Here is a 19,094-nt window from a genome sequence, read left to right on the forward strand (position 1 = left end):
AAGACCATGTTGCCATGGTTACACCAAACAACAAATGGTGTTTAATGGCTATGGTGGGGGTGTAAGTCATGATTTTTGTCACATGATGGCAGCAGAGTATTATTATGGCTGCAGACGGAGGAGTGGAAGCACTGCTGGGTCGGTCTTGTATTGAACCACAGGGGCTCTTTGGATATTGCCGGTACAATGTGTTTATCTATCATGTGAAGGGCTCATTGCATGAGTGGAAACGGATCTCAATTCCAAAATGTATAAAAGCAGCAAATATTGCTCTCAGATTTAGTGTCAGTGTAGTGGGACATCCTTGCTTCTTTAATGTCCACAGTAACTCATGTAAAGGAGAAAGGAAACATACATTGATAATGCTGTTGCACTAAAATGACATTCAACATTCATTTTTCTCCTTCCAAGGATACGCTTATATGCTTTTCATATACATCAGGTCTAAGCTATAACTACTCTTTAACAATGTATCAAATAATGGTTAACAACATGAAAGAATTTTTTTTTTGGCTATTTTAGTCTGATCCGCAAAAATGACAACAAATTAAAGGTAAGAAAAACTGATGAAGTTTCTCTAACTGCTTCTGAGCGGATTTTTTTATCAGATAAGAACACTTGAGCTGACCATTTTTTGCAGAAAAGAAGGCATTATAATGTTGAACTTGACCCAAAATGCTGCAGTCACCTGTATCAACAATACTTGGAGTTTTCACCATCAGAGTGTTGTGAATAAAAAAATTTATTCACAATGAATTTTTTTTGCAGTGTTTCCCTAATTTTTTATTTAATTATGAGGTTCAAATACTTCATTTTAATGTTATTAGCCTCACAGATTTTGCTATGCGTGCATTGTTAGCCTGGCTCCGCCCTCCCACATACTTCCGCTCAATTTTCATTTTCCTTCAGTACTACGTCTGGGTTTGTGGTATATTCTTGGGTTTTCTCCAGCCAAATCTTTACCGGTCCAATCAGCGAACAGAGGGAGTGGCTGAGAACGATGACGTTGAGGTCGTGCGCTAGTTTGAGTTGTAGTTCCATAATGGCGGCGGAGAAAGATCCAATCCAATCCATTTTATTTATATAGCACATTTAAAAAACAAGGGTTTACAAAGTGCTGGACAAGAAATAAAACATAAAAACACATATAAACACATAGAACACATAAAACAACATAAGACCACACAGTTCTCATGCTGGGTTAAAAGCCAGGGAATACAAGTGAGATTTAAGACGGGATTTAAAAGATTCGAGGGTCGGGGCCAATTTGACCTGTGAAGGTAGTAGCCAAGTTTAGGCGCTCAGCTGAAAATGCACGGTCGCCCCTGGTTTTTAACCTGGTTTTTGGAGCGACCAGCCGAAGTTGATCAGTAGACCTAAGTGACCGTGAGGGGGTGTAAACTTGTAAGAGGTCTGAGATGTAGCGAGGTGCCAGCCCATTCAGTGATTTAAAAACAAACAATAAGATCTTAAAATGTATTCTAAAATGGACCGGGAGCCAATGTAGCGAGGCCAGGACTGGTGTTATGTGTTCATGCTTGCGAGTTCCGGTTAAAAGACGAGTGGCCGAGTTTTGTACTAACTGTAGGCGTGAGAGAAGTTTGGTTAACACCAATGTAAAGTGCATTACAGATGCGAGCAAAGCCATTCGGTCTGTTGTGGCAACGCTGCCGAATATCCAGAAGTTAAAGCCCGAGCAAGAACAATCTTTGCTGAGTTTTGTTGGTGGCCATGATGTTGTTGCCCTCCTCCCCACGGGGTTCGGGAAAAGTTTGATTTTCCAGCTCGCTCCGTTAGTGGTGAAGGAGTTGGCTAAGCCGACGTCACAACCAAACGTTAGCGATTGGTCATGGCAGATCCAGAGTGGCTCTTGTCAATGGAGAGTGGCCAGACTCTGTACAAATGAAATGGACCAGAGTCTGGTAGGACCAGGCTATAAAGTTGTTGCATGGATTGTTACATTGAACGTTAGTGCCAGTTAACACATTTGGTAACACTGGTGCTTCTAACAAGATTAGGGCTTCGGTTTGGTTTAGATCATTTTTATGTGGGGGGGATTCGAATTATTGGCAGTTGTTTTTATAAAAACACACTTGTTAAAAAAAAAAAAAAAAAAAAAAAAAAAAAAGACTAAAATTATGCAGTGAGGGGGAGGGGGCTTTTTCGAACCACCCAAACCCCCCCTGTCTACGGGCCTGCATCATACCCTACACTTATTTTAAATGTCACTTACTAGACATATTTGAATTCAGGATAAGGCTGGACGATATGGAGAAAATCCGATATCACCATTTTCTTGACCAAATGCGTCGATATTGATTTTGCGACGATATTGTCGGGTTGACTATTGGTGCTTTCACAAAATACTTTTTACAATGAGATTTTAGATAAATAATCACCAATAATGTGGTAAACAGCTTCAAGTGAAATTATAGAGAAAAAAATTAACAATTTTGTTTACATGCATGCACAAAAATAGTGTGATGTTAAAACAAATCTGCAATTCTTTAAATGATATTCCCTAAAAATGTTTCACGACAGATTAAAAAAAAAAAATTGAGTTAGTATGCGCTTTGAATTATTTTTTAAACAACATAATTGTATATCACGGTATCTTGATATATGTTTTCATCACGATATGATTCCATTGAAAGACGATAAATTATCATATTGAATTATCGTCCAGCCTAATTCAGGTTTTTTTTAGAAATGTAGTCCAACATTATTCGAGTATCAGGAAGCTGAGGGAGAATGTATTTCTCAGAAGACAACTCACATGTCTGTTTATCTTTTCCTCAGTGGGAAGTGAAGTCATCAGAAGCCCCACCCTCTGAGGGCCAACACAACTTTCTGCACTCAGGGTGAAGACAGAGACACAGGCAGCACCGGGTGGAGGTAAGGCCAAATACTTTCATTTCTGGGTTACATTTTTTTAAAGTGTCTGACAGATGTGAGACAACAGAAATGTTTACATGTGTTGGAAGGTCTCTTGCAATACATTTTGTTGTTCTGTGTTTGTATTTTATGTATGAGTACAAACTATGCATAAGTGCCTTGTGTGCATCAACTGTTTTGCTGTTTACCAAAAAGCCTTTATGCCAAGGTCTACGAGCCATTTTTCGAAAAAGTGATCTTGTGTACACAGGAGATAACTTCCTTTAGACCTTTGTCTCTTATCAACTAACCTTTGGTTAGTTGATAAGAGACATTTCCCTCCAGGTCACTGCAACTGGGAATAAAAAAATAAAGAGCCAATAAATGAATGAGATGCTAGAATATAACTGAATATCTCTATTTTTGTCTTATATCTACTATATAGCCATTGGATAACTTTGAGATTTCTCTTATTTGACAATATGACTTTACTTTTGACTCCAGAACTTGAATGCAGAGGTTTTATTATTTAATTCCCCTTTTAATTTTTAATAAGAACTAAATCTAAAAAAAGTTGATTAATATTTTATGGTTTACTTTCTAGCAAGCCAACTCTGATCTATTAGTGTAAGCAAAGCTGTCAGTTGCCAGTTTCTTCCCAAACAGAAACTTTTCAGATGAAGTTGCTCTCACTCTGACCTGGCGGTAATGGTGGAATGTAACTTTTACTCCAGTACTGTACTTGAGTCCAAATGTTGAGTTACTTGAGTCTTTTCTTTCCATGCCACTTTCTACTTCTACTCCGCTACATTTCAGAGAGAACTATTGTACTTTTTGCTCTGAAGTGACAGCTTTAGTTACTAGTTACTTTACACATTAAGATTTCTGCACACACAACACATGTAGTTTATAAAATCTGATGTTTTATTATAAATTAAACTACCCAACAATATAACGGCCTACAAATCCAGCTGAAATGATTAGACCATTAAACACTTTAGTGACACAACTGTGGATCGTTTCCAGTTTCTAAAATGTGAGGATTTTTACTTTTAGTACTTTTAGTACATTTTCCAGATGATACATACTTTTACTTACTGTAAGTAACATTTTCAATGCAGGACTTTTACTTGTAACAGAGATACTTCTTCCACCACTGCCTGGCAGTTTGTTATCTCAGAGTGCCTGCTGACCTCAGTCTGATCTGTAGCCGACTGATTATGTTCTGGAGCTGATGACAGTGTGTCAGCCTCTGTTCCACCTCCCTCTACTGTCTGTACAGAGACAATATCAGCCAGTGAGTCAGCTACATGTTGGAGGGCCACACTAACTTCCCATTTATCCTTAAAATAAGCCACTTGAAGGCTCTTTCCGTTTGCTATATGTGTGTTAATATTATCACATTATTTCGGTCTTTTTCAAGTCATGCTATATAACCTGTAACCCTACAAACGAGTGAAACGAAAACTAGCAGGCCCAGCTGACCCCCGCCTGAGCCCTAGCAACCCCGCACGGCTGTGGAAGGTCACCATTATTTTGTGTTTGTTTAAAGGTCCCATATTGTGAAAAGTAAGATGTCCATGTCTTTTGTATTATAAAGCAGGTTGAGGTGCTATATAAATGCTGTGAAAGTATTCAGAAATTGTGCCTTTAAACGAGCTGCCAGGACTTCTGTACAGTTGTGATTGTGTCACAACTATACTATATATAGGTAGAAGTGGTGCTACAGTGCCATTACAGTCGTTGGATGCAATGGCGGTGCAGAAAAGCACACAGGGCTTTTTCAGTAGGGGGGCTTAAAGAGACAGGTGCTAAAATGGAGCGTTTCAGACAATTCAGCTTACATTCAGTTACATTCAAGCCATTGCCAAATGAGTTGCTACAAAGCTAATTAAGACTATCTCTCTGTATTTCTCAGTATGACTATGTTCAGAAACTGGTGTCGTCCGGCGACTTTCCCACAAAGAGTGAAGATAATTACCTCTTCTGAAGAGTTCATCATGTTTTTTTAATCATCTGTGTCCTCCTTGGCTACTAGCAACGTTCTCTAAATACATCATGACTAGCAACTGCGTGGAGAAGGGGGCGGGGGTGGGGGGGGGGGGGGCGGTGCGCGTTCATGGAAGACTTGTATCATGTGGATGCTCTGACGGTTTTGTTGTCATTACATATAATTCCTCATGGGGGAGACAGAAGCTACACACTATAGCTTTAAATCATATAAACATGTACTAGTAGGAACCCAAAATACATGTATGAACCTGAAAATGAGCATGATATGGGACCTTTAACTAGTATTATTTGCTCAGTCTTTGCTCTCTCTTCTGTCTATTTTTTTTTACAAATTTACACGCACTCAAACACACCTGTGCCCTACATAACTACCTTTAGTAACAACGGTTTGTCTTATCTATATTCACATTTATCTCTATTCCTATGTATTGTATATCACCACTGGTTTTGTGAACTACCGCTTGCACCAAAAAAATAATAAAATTGTAACTATACAGAGGTAATATTAATCCAGTGGTTCCCAAACTTTTTCTACAGGGCCTGCCTTTAATCCCTCCCTCCCCCCCCAATGTGAGGTGCGCCACAATCAGCTGTTTCTCCGCAAAGGGATAGTCAACGAGACGACAGTTAGTCCAATCAGTATGGATGTCCAAACAAAGCTTCATGAAGCATTCTCTTTATTTTCTGAGCCCACTAGATGGCTCTCTCTGTTAAACGAAGGGTTGAAAGCACACTGCCACGGCTTTTTCTTTAAACCAAGAGCGCCGTCTAGTGGGATCAACAAATACAACTTATGGTTCATGAAGCTTCATTTGTGATTAACAGTTTTTATTTTTTAACAACATACAAAACATACAACTCGCAATGTGAACGCATCCCCCCCCACCACCTTCACCATCACCACCCACCCAGACAAAAATCAAGATAAGATGACACAGTAACTACAATATTCCAGACCATTCAACAGGAGTTGAGGAGAGACAAAATAGACAATAAACCATAAAAAAATAAATAAACATACGTATGAATGACAACAGCATGAGCCCATCATACACGTCTCTCCCCCAGCACAAAGCTTCTTAGAAGCCCTCCAGAGAGTTCAGCTACCTTCCCCATTTTCTAGTTGGCATCTCCTGGCTCAGGTGGTCATAACAAAGAGGGAGAACACCATGTTAAATGTTTAAACAATTCTTTATTTAACCAAATTAAACCAAATTAGACCAAATTAACTATATACAGAATGAGATGTAGAATTCAGTGGTGTAAGGTGTGAGTGAATGAAACGGATGAGTGTGTGTTGGTGTTGTAAAGTGTAAACTTAGCAAAAGGCAAACCTAGGGAAACATAACCAAACCTTGGTGTGCCTGTGACAGACAGATTCCATAGGTGCCTGTATTTCCTCTTTCCTTTTGCTTCAGGCATCGGCAATGTGGCGTTCGTACTTTCTGTTGGCAGTGCTGAGTGCAGGGACTGTAGAACCAGTCACAGCATACAGCAATGGGAAGGTGAGTGTTGCCTGTGAAGACATGGTGCCTCAGCATGGTTACGATCCCAGCCTAGCCCCTCCTCCATACAGCATCACTGTGGACACATCCACATTCAGTCCAAGCGACAACGTCACAGGTAGGCTGTTAAACTTTAGTTTTACAGTCCACATAGCTGTCATGTTAGCTGACAGCTGTCTGTCCTTCCATTCTCCATCCACAGTGTCTTTACAAGTTGCCTCCTCCAACACCACATTCTTCACGGGGTTCCTGATAGAAGCTCGGGATGCTGGGAAATTGGACTCCCCAGCAGTGGGTTTCTTCGTCCTGACTGACCCCGCTCAGTCCCAGCTACTACAGTGTGGCCTCAATCAGGTATTCAGGAGTTTCACCCTCTAAGCACCAATGTTTCGATCAAATTGAATAGCTTTAAATAGTCGCATTGCCAGACCTTCCTCCACAGAGCAGCTGATGAATGTCTGGCTAATCCACACAGCTTTCCTGGATGGGAGAAAAACGGGCCCAAGATTATTGACATTTCTTAAAACCAATTACAATCGTCTTGGGCGCACCTCTGCAAAATAGCCTTGGGAAGGAACTTGTTTTGGTGGAACATGTGTACGTTCAACAGTTGTTTTAGTCGTGTAACAGAAAACTCAGATTGGACAGATAGTCTAGCTAGCTGTCTGGATTTACCCTGCAGAGATATGAGGAGCAGTTAACCATAGTCCTCATAAATCCACTGGAGTTTAGAATGCAAACAAATTCGGTGGATGTTCCGGCAGCACCGGAACAACCCCCTACATGAATATTTGTTGATATAGACTAGGGAGGTGGGACTCGAGATCTGTTCCTTGTGTAGCAAATACATTGACTAGACACTGACGGACTACAGTGGTAACATTTAAATTTTTTGATCAAAATTATTGCAAGGGACAATTCAGTAGTCGCTGGATATTGGTAGGGAGATGTCCAGACAGTCACTACCAAATTACACCCTTGAATGAGGTAGTTCTTTGTGTGTTTGATGCTGTTAATCCCTGTCATTTGAAGGGATCTGGGGTGAGCCACACAAGAAGTACGAGAAAGACTCACGTTCAGGCTGTGTGGGAACCTCCAAATAACCCTCCACAAAGAGTCCAGTTTCTGTGAGTATGCATTACACTACCGTTCATTCCAAGTTTAAGCCTGTGATTGCACTTAAATACAGACCCGGACACAGTCATTGTATTGGATGACTCAATCTGTGACTCTGTGAGCTCAACAGTGTAGTTCCAGAAGTGAAAAATCCCATTAATTTTCTCATTGATTATTTGATTGTTAGCCATGATGTCCAAACCATCCAAGGTAGACTTAACACAAGCCCTGAGGTTGTGAAATTAAGGTTTCTGCTTCTGTAGAAGCCACAAATCCCTATGAACTCAACCTTGTTTTAAGATAAACATGTTTAATTTACGATGTCATGGAGAAGTACTACACTACCCACAATCAACAGTGACGCCTCTGATTGGTGGAGTTCGCTGTTACCATGGAAATATTTACCACACCTGCGAATCCGCGGGAATGGCTATCAAGCGTCTACCACTGAAGTCATAGGCATAGATTTGGTGGGGGGGTTGCAGGGGATATGTTCCCCCTCAATATTTAGAAGAGGTAGATTTGTCCGCCTTAAAAAATATGAAAGACAACCCACTCCCCAAAAGAGGAAAAAAATAACCATTCAAGGGGCTCAAAACATGTATGTTTGCTTCATCGGGGGGTTAAATAACACAACAGAGTGGGAAAAATAAAGATGTGATTTATGCAGATTTAAACTTTGGAGCATCTGGCTTTAACAAGGTTGAGATGTACAGTACATGATTCCTAAAAAAATATCCCGAAACACGTGATGTTAAGAATATGCAGAAAGTTTTGAACAACAAGGAGAATAATACTTTTCTTTACATAATTAAAGACATTTGCACCATGACTGCTGCAGAAAAATCATAAATTGTTGCATAAAAATTCACCAGAATGCAGGAAATTTTGTGTTTGACGCTCAAAATGTTATGAGGGACGACCCCCAGGATATAATGTGTCCCCCCCAATGTTGAAACAACACCTATGCCCATGACTGAAGTCGATGATCGTTTCTGTACACAGTCTTGTACCTTTGCCTTTTTCGCCGTTTTCAAAATCTTTTTTTGCGCTGAATTAAGTGTTTTATTGATCACGATTCATCTCGTAGCTGATTGGCTTGGCTCCAGGCTTAAAACTCTTAGTTTAAGCATTTTTGAAAACATCAATGAAGATATTGAATGGGGAAAAAAAACTTCTGGAATCAAAAAGTGGGCGGCCGGTCACTGTTGAGCTCTATACAAGGGTCCAAACACTGCTTGTAATACAGGTTTGTGAAGAAGAGTAAGCACAAGGCTTTTTGTCATGTTGTTTTTTTTGCTATAGTTTATCTGGCCTATGACATTTTACTCAGTTTTATATTTTACTATCTCAAGGTGCGTTTGATTTGTTGTTGCAGTGTGACAGTGGTGTATAAGTATAAGGTGTACTGGGTGAAGATTGCAGGTCCTGTGGTGTCTCTTAGAGGAGTGACTGCTGTTCCATCAACTGCTGATTCTGGTCAAACCACCAGCCCCACTGCTCTGTCCACACCGGTCAGTGTCTGACATCACCACGAACTAGAAGGGCACTCTGAGGCTACATTAACATTGCTAAGTTTTGGTTTTTAAGCGCAGTTTTGAGCCAAAAGCAATCTCCGTGCACGAGTGTTTTTATCTCCAGTAGAAGAACTAATCACCATTAAATCTAACACGCCCAAACCTCATACCTCATCAACATTCTCGTATACATGGGCATAAACAGGAGGCAACATGTATACTCCGGCGGCTGCTGGTAGTTGCCATGGTAAAGTTAGTAGCTTTAGTCTCAGAGAACGAGATGTCATGACCGATAAGACCCAAGCAGGCGGAGAAACATTGGTGGCAGTGTCAGTGCTGCCAAAGGTCTCCGTTTGCGGCCGTTGAGACTGCAACACAACCCCGCAGATTCCAAACCAAAACGGGTTTTTTCAAATGTCTCTGGTTTAGGGGCTCTGAAACGCCAGACCAGGGGGAATGAGAGGTGTAAACGTAGCAAAAGATATTCTTTTTAAACCAAAACGTTGCAATGTCAATGTAGCCTGAGAGTACAAATGTTTGCCAAGGCCATGCCCTATCTCGCAATGTTTATGAAATTATGTATGTAACTGCACCGTGATTTGGATCTGTTCCAAAATGTAGTGGTTGTTGGAAGTGGAAGTTTAATCAAAATTGGGCCTGTAGTTTTTCCATAAACCTGCTACCAGACAAACAAACAAACCGAACCCAAAACATAACCTCCTTGGGTGTGGTAATGGACGCTTAGCCCATTCATGACCCAGGTGGTTTACTGTGTACCACATACATGAAGTATTTTTAAAAGGATCAGTTCACCCACATTGCAAAAAACCCTCTTTTCCCTTCCTTGCCGCTACAACGGCGTTACATAGAATTCAGTTCATGGTGCACACAAAAATTGCAACTAAAATCCAATAGCATCACTATGTTCTTTCAGGAAGTGTCCCTATGCTTTAGATACAACACAGACACTGTCAACAGTTGGCATTTTATTTCTCCAGTAGAAAGATGTTCCAAAGAAAACTGTTTAAAGACAGGGTTGTAGATTTTCCAGAATACCTAGATCATTTAAAATAATATTGTCAGCTTCATGTCTGAACTGTTGTCTTTTTCCTCTTCAGTTTAGTTCAGCGGGGTGTGGCCACAGTAAATCTTGCCTCAGAGACCCAGTGGGCTGCCACCCAGAGTCAGATCCCCACTGTTTCTTCCTGTCCTTTGCGAGTGATCAAGAAGGATCGGGTGTGATGTTCGAACTCAGTGGGCCTGCTGAAGGTTACCTGTCCTTTGCCCTGTCTCTGGACAAATGGATGGTGAGTTTCATCATAAAATGTACTGGTTTCCACCACTAAAAAGACAAAAAAAACATTGCACATTAGTGCCTCCAAAAGGCAGAAATCTTTAGATTGAATGAATATAACAACAACATGATTTGCGGATAAATTCCAAGTGGACCTTGTTGAAGAGTTTTCGAAGGTCAGAAATTATCTTTGAAGCTAAAAGAATCTAAATATTTTTTGTAAAAAAACAAACTTTGTTGTATTTCACTCATGTTGTCAGTTATTAAGTAAACTATAAATATTAGGGGTGTCACGCTTTTGATTTCGAAATCAAAAGCAATATCGGCAACTCCTCCACTATCATTTCTCTAATCTCCATGTATGCACACATTTAAAGCAAAAAAAACAACAGGCACAGCGTAGCTTACCAGCTGGTGGCATGCAGCCAAAGACACAGCGTAGTGTTAGCTTAGCGGTAGCCTGTAGCTGCACTTTTCCAGACACCATGGCGACTACCGCAATGGTGCATTCGCTTTCAACTTGTAAACTTTGAGAAACTTGTGTTGCAAAGTACCCTTCTGCAATCTAGTGGCTTTTATTGTGACATTGCCATCCTTGTTTGAATAAAAGGTTTAAATTGAAAATGTAATTGGATCGTTAAAATTAAAAGTCAAATTGAATGTAACATTCCTAGCAGATATATATGCAATATATAATCTACATTTAACACAATAAACTACATCGGGTGTTGGGACTTTACCAGGGTAGTGGACTCCATTATTTGGAAATGGGTTGTCACCAAACCAAGTGGAAATTAAAGTAGTGATTACTATAATAACCTGAGCTCTCTGACAGAAATACAGTTCTTTGGTATTGATGGATGATCTTTTCTTGCTGTTAATTCTGGGGATGTTAACAGTTTAGAGTAATTAGTTGATGTGTTATCATTGTGATTGTGTTCACTGTGAAGTGTTCAGGGTCTTTTTACAGTTAGAAACCCAACAACTTCTGGGAAGTGAAAAGATAGCTGTAAATAGATGTACTGTATGTATATGTTTCTGCCACTGTAGGGGAATGATGACGTCTATCTGTGTGTGAATGATGGAGGCAGAGTTACCATCAGTGCGGCTTATGTCTCAGGCCGAACACCCCCTGAGCTGATTACAGAGGTACACTCTCAATCACACACTGATCATCAGCATACAGTAACTGTGGCTCTTTGTTTTAACAAACACTCTGTGTCTCCAGGAGGACCTGTGGGGTCGGGCGTGGAGGTTTGCCGATGGGGTCATCCAATGTCGTTTCCAAAGAAACATCTGCGTCCCTCAGGGGGAGAGCCGGTTTAACTTAAACCAGAGCTACTTCCTGTTTCTTACACATGGTATATCTCACCAGGGTAAGACAGCAATGACTTCATGTGTTTTTCATGATGGCTATGTAAGGCCATGATCATACTTCTTTTTCAGTGGTCTGAGATGGCTGATTTCAGATTCTCCTGCTCCGCCTTTTCTTTAATTGCACGGGTGCGCGCTCCAGATGTTTCCTTCTCACACTCTTTTTTTGTGTTCATTCTTGGGTGTACTAAAGGGTCTGCCTGTTTCCCCAATATATATTTTATTGCATGACAGGCCCATGCCTGTCATGCGATCTCATATATCACATTACATTTTTTCTCTGGGTCAATCTGGTCCTTAGGATGTACAAGAACCTGGTGCATTTGGTTTTACGGGTGTGTTTATGTGGGGTTTGCTCATCACCCTTTGGATGCACTCTGTGATCCCTCTGATGTATGGTAATGTGACCATGCCTCGGCTTTCTCTCTTCTTTTCTGTCTTCTTTCTTCCTTCTTCTTTGTTGTAGATTTTGACCTCCCTTTTCCCCTTGTTTATAGCCCAACCTGGGTATTGGCAGTGTGTGAGTGCATTTTTTATGTGCTCTTCTTCCTCCTCTCTGTCCTTTTTATCTGTTATGAAACTGGCCCGGTCATATAGTGTTCGGACGACTGATAGTTTATGTGTCGCAGGGTGTTCTGATGACCAGAGTAAGTATTGGTCTGTGTGTGTTGGTTTTCTGTATACTTTTATTTTTAGACTCTCCCTGCTGTCTGGGGGACCGGCAGGCGGGGGGGAGGGGGGGGGAGGCACAGCGTCATTCCATCACACAGGTGGAATGACACAGACTAAATATATCACACCCACAGTAGACGTCACAGCAACATCACGTGACGCTTCTGAAGATGACTGCCATGTCAGCAGTCAAAACTGTGAAGGTATGACAAAAAACTTTAAGCCTGTCGTATAAGAAAAAATCACTTATACATTTAAATAGTAGGCTAAATGAACTTTGGATAAGTAGTAAACACATCCAAGATAAACACCGACGTACCACCAAACATTACAATGATCTACTTAAATCATTAATGTGACTGTTGTTTATCTCCATATCGAAATGACTGGCGAACCTGCTCTTCCTAGCCGACCGTGTCGAACTGAGAGTGCAGCGCGCACAGTGGGTGCGTAGTTACAAAAATTCTGAGGTGCATGACCATGCACCGCGACAGCTTGCGGAGTCTCGTGCTGGAAACGACAGCCATGGTGCGTCATTTTATAGCTCGCGCACCTCACGCCCGGAACACCGCTGTGACCATAAATCTAGTTTAACAGTCAGGATATCTCAGCCTTCCATTTTATCCATTACTGTTTTAATCTGTTCCTTGTGAGCCCCCTAACTTTAAGGAATCACAATACTAAATTGATGAAGTGCCAATTTGTAATATATAGTGTATCTTGGGGGTGAGTGTTAAATGGTTAAATGCCTATAACATTAAATGAAATTTTCATTATTGTATTATGATAATCATCCCAAATACAGTAATCTACTCAGCAGTGTGAGACGTGTTAAAACCAAATTGGTTATTCACACCTCGGGTCATGTGAATTCCGATCTGACTAGTTTTGACAGTCAGTGAGAATACTTGCTTGAGTCACATCTGAGAATAGCTCACATTCCTTCCTCTTTAACAACTGCTGGAAAACAATTTTACACTAAGTTCAACATGAATGTTCTTGTGTTAATGTTTTGTGTGTGTGCAAAATGAAGTTTAGTGCAAATATAATGCAGAGCTGTCAAAAGTTTGTTCTCCGCAGGTGTAATCCACAGACACAATCAGCAACCTCTGATCTCCACCAATCAGAAGGCGATCACTGGATATCCGGAGGATCTGGTTGGCTCCCGCTCCCCCCTGCTGCTCAAGTTCCATGGTTGGTTGAGAAATGTTTGCTTATATATCGGTCTAGTATGGGCTCTGTATATTAACACCACTTAGGTTGCTTTCACACCTGCCTCGTTTGGTCTATTTAAAACGAACCTTGGAGTGTTTGGTCTGATAGTCCGGTTGGTTTGGGCTGCTGTTAAATCTCATTCCAACTCTGGTGCAGATCAAACAAACCAACTCTGATCTGCTTGAAAACGGGGGTCTCTGTTCACTTCTAAGTGAACTAGAGTTCAGTTCACTTCAGGTGTCAACGCGATCTGACCCAAAAACAGGAAGTGAGCCAAAAACAGAGCATTTACTAGCCTATAATTTCAACCTTGCACACAATTTACCGACTTATATATGATTTAAGGGATGATAACTTTCAGATCCATAACCTAATATGACCACATATCACTGGTCGTCTGTGTAACATCATCTCTCTCTCTCCTTCACTCGCTGTCTGTCAGCTGCTCATCTTTCGCCTTCTTCTAAAATATTAGAAACACTAAAGCAGAACCAGAAAACCCAAGACATTAAAATGTGGTGTTGCTCCATTATTTCTGAGAGCAGAAGTGTCTGCGAGTTTCGGATATTCTGTTCAACAAACGGGCAACCGTCTCGATCGCGTGACGTGTGTTTACAGTGTTTGGTGCGTTTGACTGAAGTGCACTGTGAAAACAAACCGAACAAATGAAAAATGCAACATTGTTGCAACTTCACCCCCGAATGGCCCCCGAGTTACTGAACGATAGGTGTGAAAGCGCCCTAATAGTCTAAAACTCCATTAATTTAAAGACTAAAGGCTTGACTCCCATGTTCATTACATCTCACAATACCACAGGGTTGGACAGAGCAACAACACAACAGTCTGTAATCTTCAAGCGTAAAGCTCCTCCCCTTCCTCTATCTCGGCTATCTATATTGCAAGGGTGCTGTCGCTGCATCCTGGGCTAAGCCCCGCCCAAGACGATTGTGATTGGTTCAAAGCAATACAAACAAGCTTTTTTTTTCCCTATCCCAGAATGTTAACTTGTGCAGCCAGATTGTTCTACACCGTCTGGTGACACACAGCGCTGTGGAAAAAGATCTAGCAACTAAAGTAACTAAAATGACAATATATAATAAATATTTTTTATTTGAGTAACATATAGGGATTAAAACAATAATTTGTAACATTCGCAGAAACCTACAGTATTAGGAACTAATGGTCTGATGAAGATGTTTAAAAAAATGTTTTTGTTAAATTGGTTTTGTTTCAAAGCAATTGTGGGTATGTGATGAGCAACCAATGAAGAAGTTTATTCACTTTTTCATCATGTAAGACCGAATGAAAGGAACCTCTCTGGTCAGGCAGGTCCCTTTCATCAGGCTAACGTCAACACGCCTTTCATTCAATATATTCAGACTTTCATTCACTATATTCAGACTTTCATTCAATATACATTCAATATATTCAGACTTTCATTCAATATATTCAGACTTTCAGTCAATATATTCATACTTTTATTCAATATATTCATACTTTCATTCAATATATTCAGACTTTCATTCACTATATTCAGACTTTCATTCAATATATTCAGACTTTCATTCAATATATTCAGACTTTCATTCAATATATTCAAAGTTCATTCAATATATTCAAGGTTCATTCAATATATATTTAAGGTTCATTCAGTATATTCAGACTTTCATTCAATATATTCAGACTTTCTTTCAATATATTCAAGGTTCATTCAATATATTCAAACTTCACATTTATATAATAATTTCCTAAAGGCATTGCCATAATCTATCTATCTATCTATCTATCTATCTATCTATATATATCAGCTTGTGATATGATTGCGTTAAAGTCTGTGTAAGATATGAACAAATACCTACAGAGAATGGATGCCATAGAACTTTCTTTCATTATTTAGTTTGACAGGCAATCATAACGGTAAAAGAACATGATGAACATGATAACTTTAAAGTAGATTTTTCTCGGGGCTAAATTTCGTAGCATGGGATCAGTGCATAGACGTGCGTACTCAACGATACTGACACCAGCATTTGAGGCAGTATCGGAGGCATTTCCAGCTTGTATCGGAACAACTCTAATTTAAAGTGGTGTTTTTGCCTGATTCTTTGTGGAGAAGCTCAGATCTGTCGGTTAAATCAACTAATCAATTAGTCGACAAAATCATGAGTGTTGGTCGACTAAGAATTTCTTTAGTCGAAGACAGCCCTGCAGCAATCTGATCCTAAATCAGCTGCAATAACTCAAGATCTTCCAGGTTAGGACCTATACATGGGACTATTTTGGTTCCTGTGTAAAAAAGGTCTCGGTCTGAGCTCTTGGCTCGCCTTCCTGAAAAGCCCAGTCCGCTCTGATTGGTCAGCTGGCCCACTCTGTTGGGATTGGTCAACCAAATTCAAACAAGCCACTGGGTGGGCTGTGCTTGCTCAGGCAGCACCAATGGGCAGCACAGATGATAAACTGGGCTGGCATTCTGAATCAGTGACATCATTAATTGATGAATTTCAAACAGGAATGTGGATGAGGCGTTTTCAGGCAGTTGAGAAAAAGTGCTGTCCGTGGGAGGGAAAGCTAGCCTGGTCCTACCAGACTCTCGTACATTTCATTTGTACAGAGAGTCTGGCCTCTCTCCATTGTTGAGTCCACTCTGTTGAAGTTTAAAACTATTGGACCACCAACACAACTCAGCAAAGATTGTTCTCGCTCAGGCTTTAACTTCTGGATATTCGGCAGCATTGCTGCCACAATGGACCGAATGGCTTCGCTCGCATCTTTCTAGTGCACGTCCTCAACGTCATCGTTCTCAGACACTCCCTCTGTTCGCTGATTGGACCGCCAAATATTTGACCGGAGAAAACCTAAGAATATACCGCAAACCCAGACGGAGTACTGAAGGGAAATGAAAATTGAGCGGAAGTAAGTAGGAGGGCGGAGCCAGGCTAAGGGAAAGCTCCATTTGGAGGGAAATTTCTTTTTTTTATACTTTATACATCTATTACATACACACAAACAACTATATAACAAACTTAAAGATTGGAAAAATCCACAAAAGCGTAATAGGGGCTCTTTAAGGACAAACAAACATAACAGTTTTGGCCCATTAAATGCTGCATATGACCGAACAGACTGCATCTCCATACATTTGGGGCATACATTCATTAACTCTATTAATCCAAGCTCAGATGTCCCGAAATATCTATAAAATCACTTAATATGGTCTGTCCTCTCAGGTGTGTTAATGCTGACTGTCTGGATGTGGACGGTGAGCACAGCCATCATCATTGCTCGCCACTACAAAGACTGCTGGCCTGATACAACTCTGCTGGGACAAAAGCTGTGGTTTCAGGTGAGAGCTCCAATATTATTTAATTCAATTCAATTGTATTCATAGTATCAAATCATAACAAGAGTTATCTCAAGACACTTTACAGATAGAGTAGGTCTAGACCACACTATAATTTACAAAGGCCCAACAATTCCAACAATTCCCCCAAGAGCAAGCATTTAGTGCAACAGTGGCAAGGAAAAACTTCCTTTTAGGCAGAAACCTTGGACAGACCCAGGTTCTTGGTGGGTGGGCATCTGCTGGTGCCGGTTGGGACACAGAGGCACTGATACAGATATACAGATAGAGAGAATTGTGATTCATAATCATTATAGCAGTTGGTATGATTAACAGTGACAAGTATGGTAACAATAAAGATAATAGAACTATGACTAGAAAATAGTTGTAGCAGTTCAAGGCATAGCAGGGTGTAGTTGGGTGTAGCAGGGCGTTGAGCAGGACCACGCGACGGCAGCTGCAACCACGATTTAGGAGCCACCCCAATACAAGAAAATCTGCGAGGCGAGAAAACATAAGGACTCCGGGGAATAAGCTCCCCAGAGCTAAGTTAGTAACAAGCATTTCTGGGACATGAATGCACACAGATGGAAAGAGAGAGGAGAGAGGAGCTCAGTGTGTCAAAGGAAGTCCCCCAGCAGTCTAGACCTATAACAGCACAACTAAGCGCTGGTCCAAGGCAAACCTGAGCCAGCTCTACATATCATGTGGCAAGCATTGGAAATGTGGGTTGTACAATCTTAATGGGGGTTGTGGGGGCCCTCCCCCAGAAAATGTTTAACAGAATAGACGTCATTTGCTGTATTGTGCAGCCTTTTAACCTGTTCAAATCCACCTCTATTTGTTTGATTTTCGCCTATTTGCTATACCCAAATGGAAAAGCTTATATAACATCGTCTAGTTCTGGAAATGTGCTTTTCTAGCATGTAGGTAAAACACAACCTACATAGTTCAAACATAGCTCAAAAACAGTTTTCTTTTGGTCCTTTCCTAAAACAAGGCATATTTGAATAACAATAACTAGGACATGCTTTATGCTACATTATGCAAAACACCACACTTACCTTCTACATCTTGTCAAATCAAGTTTCAGACCTCCAGGCATAACCTTATGGGAGCTAGGGAGTTTTTAGTTTGTGTTGTCACTGATGTCCCCGAAGGTGGTTTGGTACTTTTTTTCTGGCTATACTAGCTACTAGCAGGATAAGAAATGATGGGTGTATTTTTTGTAATTTCACCAAGAGGAAGTGGTTGGCCCCAGGTCACATATTTTAAGATAATCAAAAATTCATTTAATTTCAACTACTAAGAATCACCAAGACCTGAGGCCGACGTCTCAAAGATAATGTTGTTAGCCAGTTATCTTGGTGACTTTGTTTACACACACATTTTAACACACATAACCCTGCTTTCAGCTTACTAGAAAATATCACAGGTTTGGGCGGGTGAAAAAGTGACAAAGCAGCGTTCAGAGTGAGTTATTAATAAACTACAGAAACATTGCACCTTCCACCTTCTCTTCCTCTCAATTCAATTTGCTTTATTGGCATGAACAAAGAAAACATGTTGCCAAAGCAGTTTACGGAAAATGCATATATAGTACATATGACTTATTAAATACATACAGTAGGTGTCGCATAGATTCTATACTGCACTGATAGTTATACAACACACTACATTACAAAACAATTACATAACACAATATAATACTTAACAGTTTTGTAGAATATAATTACTGTACAATCCTAAACCAATGTGTAATGTTGGGATCTTATAGTGGTGAGTCCCTCAGGTTGTGGCTTCCTCTATCCGTCTCAAACCCTCTGTCTCCTTCTGTCCCTCAAACACACACACACACACACACACACACACACACACACACACACACACACACACACTCGCGTTGAATCTGCCTGGGTGCAAGTTAGCAGTGAAAATGTGGTTTGAGAAATATTGTACTTTTTACTGGAGTAAAAAGTACAATATTTCTCTCTTAATAGTGGACTACATTCATCTGACAGCTTTAGTTACTTTACACGTTAAGATTTTTGCACACAAAACACATGTAGTTTTTAAAATATGAGGTTTTATTATAAATGAAACTAGCCAATAATATAACGGCCTACAAGTCCAGCTGAAGTTATATGCCATTGAACACAGAATATGTTTTTGAC

General features: G+C 40.4%; 1 protein-coding gene across 3 annotated transcripts in view; it reads left to right on the plus strand.

Moving 5' to 3' along the window:
• Positions 1-2,776: 2,776 nt before the first annotated feature.
• The window catches only part of frrs1b (ferric-chelate reductase 1b), a 29,496-nt gene continuing 13,178 nt past the window's right edge, over positions 2,777-19,094 (plus strand). Inside the window, exons 1-10 of one of the 3 annotated variants that reach the window (XM_031300171.2) lie at positions 2,777-2,895; positions 6,306-6,510; positions 6,595-6,746; positions 7,425-7,519; positions 8,887-9,022; positions 10,144-10,332; positions 11,370-11,468; positions 11,548-11,695; positions 13,446-13,559; positions 16,808-16,923. In XM_031300171.2, the coding sequence (XP_031156031.1) occupies positions 6,315-6,510; positions 6,595-6,746; positions 7,425-7,519; positions 8,887-9,022; positions 10,144-10,332; positions 11,370-11,468; positions 11,548-11,695; positions 13,446-13,559; positions 16,808-16,923 (1,245 nt within the window). In that variant the 5' untranslated portion in view covers positions 2,777-2,895; positions 6,306-6,314. Of the gene's footprint in view, positions 2,896-5,659; positions 5,684-5,898; positions 5,986-6,300; positions 6,511-6,594; positions 6,747-7,424; positions 7,520-8,886; positions 9,023-10,143; positions 10,333-11,369; positions 11,469-11,547; positions 11,696-13,445; positions 13,560-16,807; positions 16,924-19,094 lie in introns of those variants that run through there. The other 2 variants (XM_035998084.1, XM_031300172.2) reach the window with 2 other exon arrangements.

The sequence above is a fragment of the Sander lucioperca genome, chromosome 23, assembly GCF_008315115.2.
Source record: "Sander lucioperca isolate FBNREF2018 chromosome 23, SLUC_FBN_1.2, whole genome shotgun sequence".
In the NCBI taxonomy this organism is placed as follows: domain Eukaryota; kingdom Metazoa; phylum Chordata; class Actinopteri; order Perciformes; family Percidae; genus Sander; species Sander lucioperca.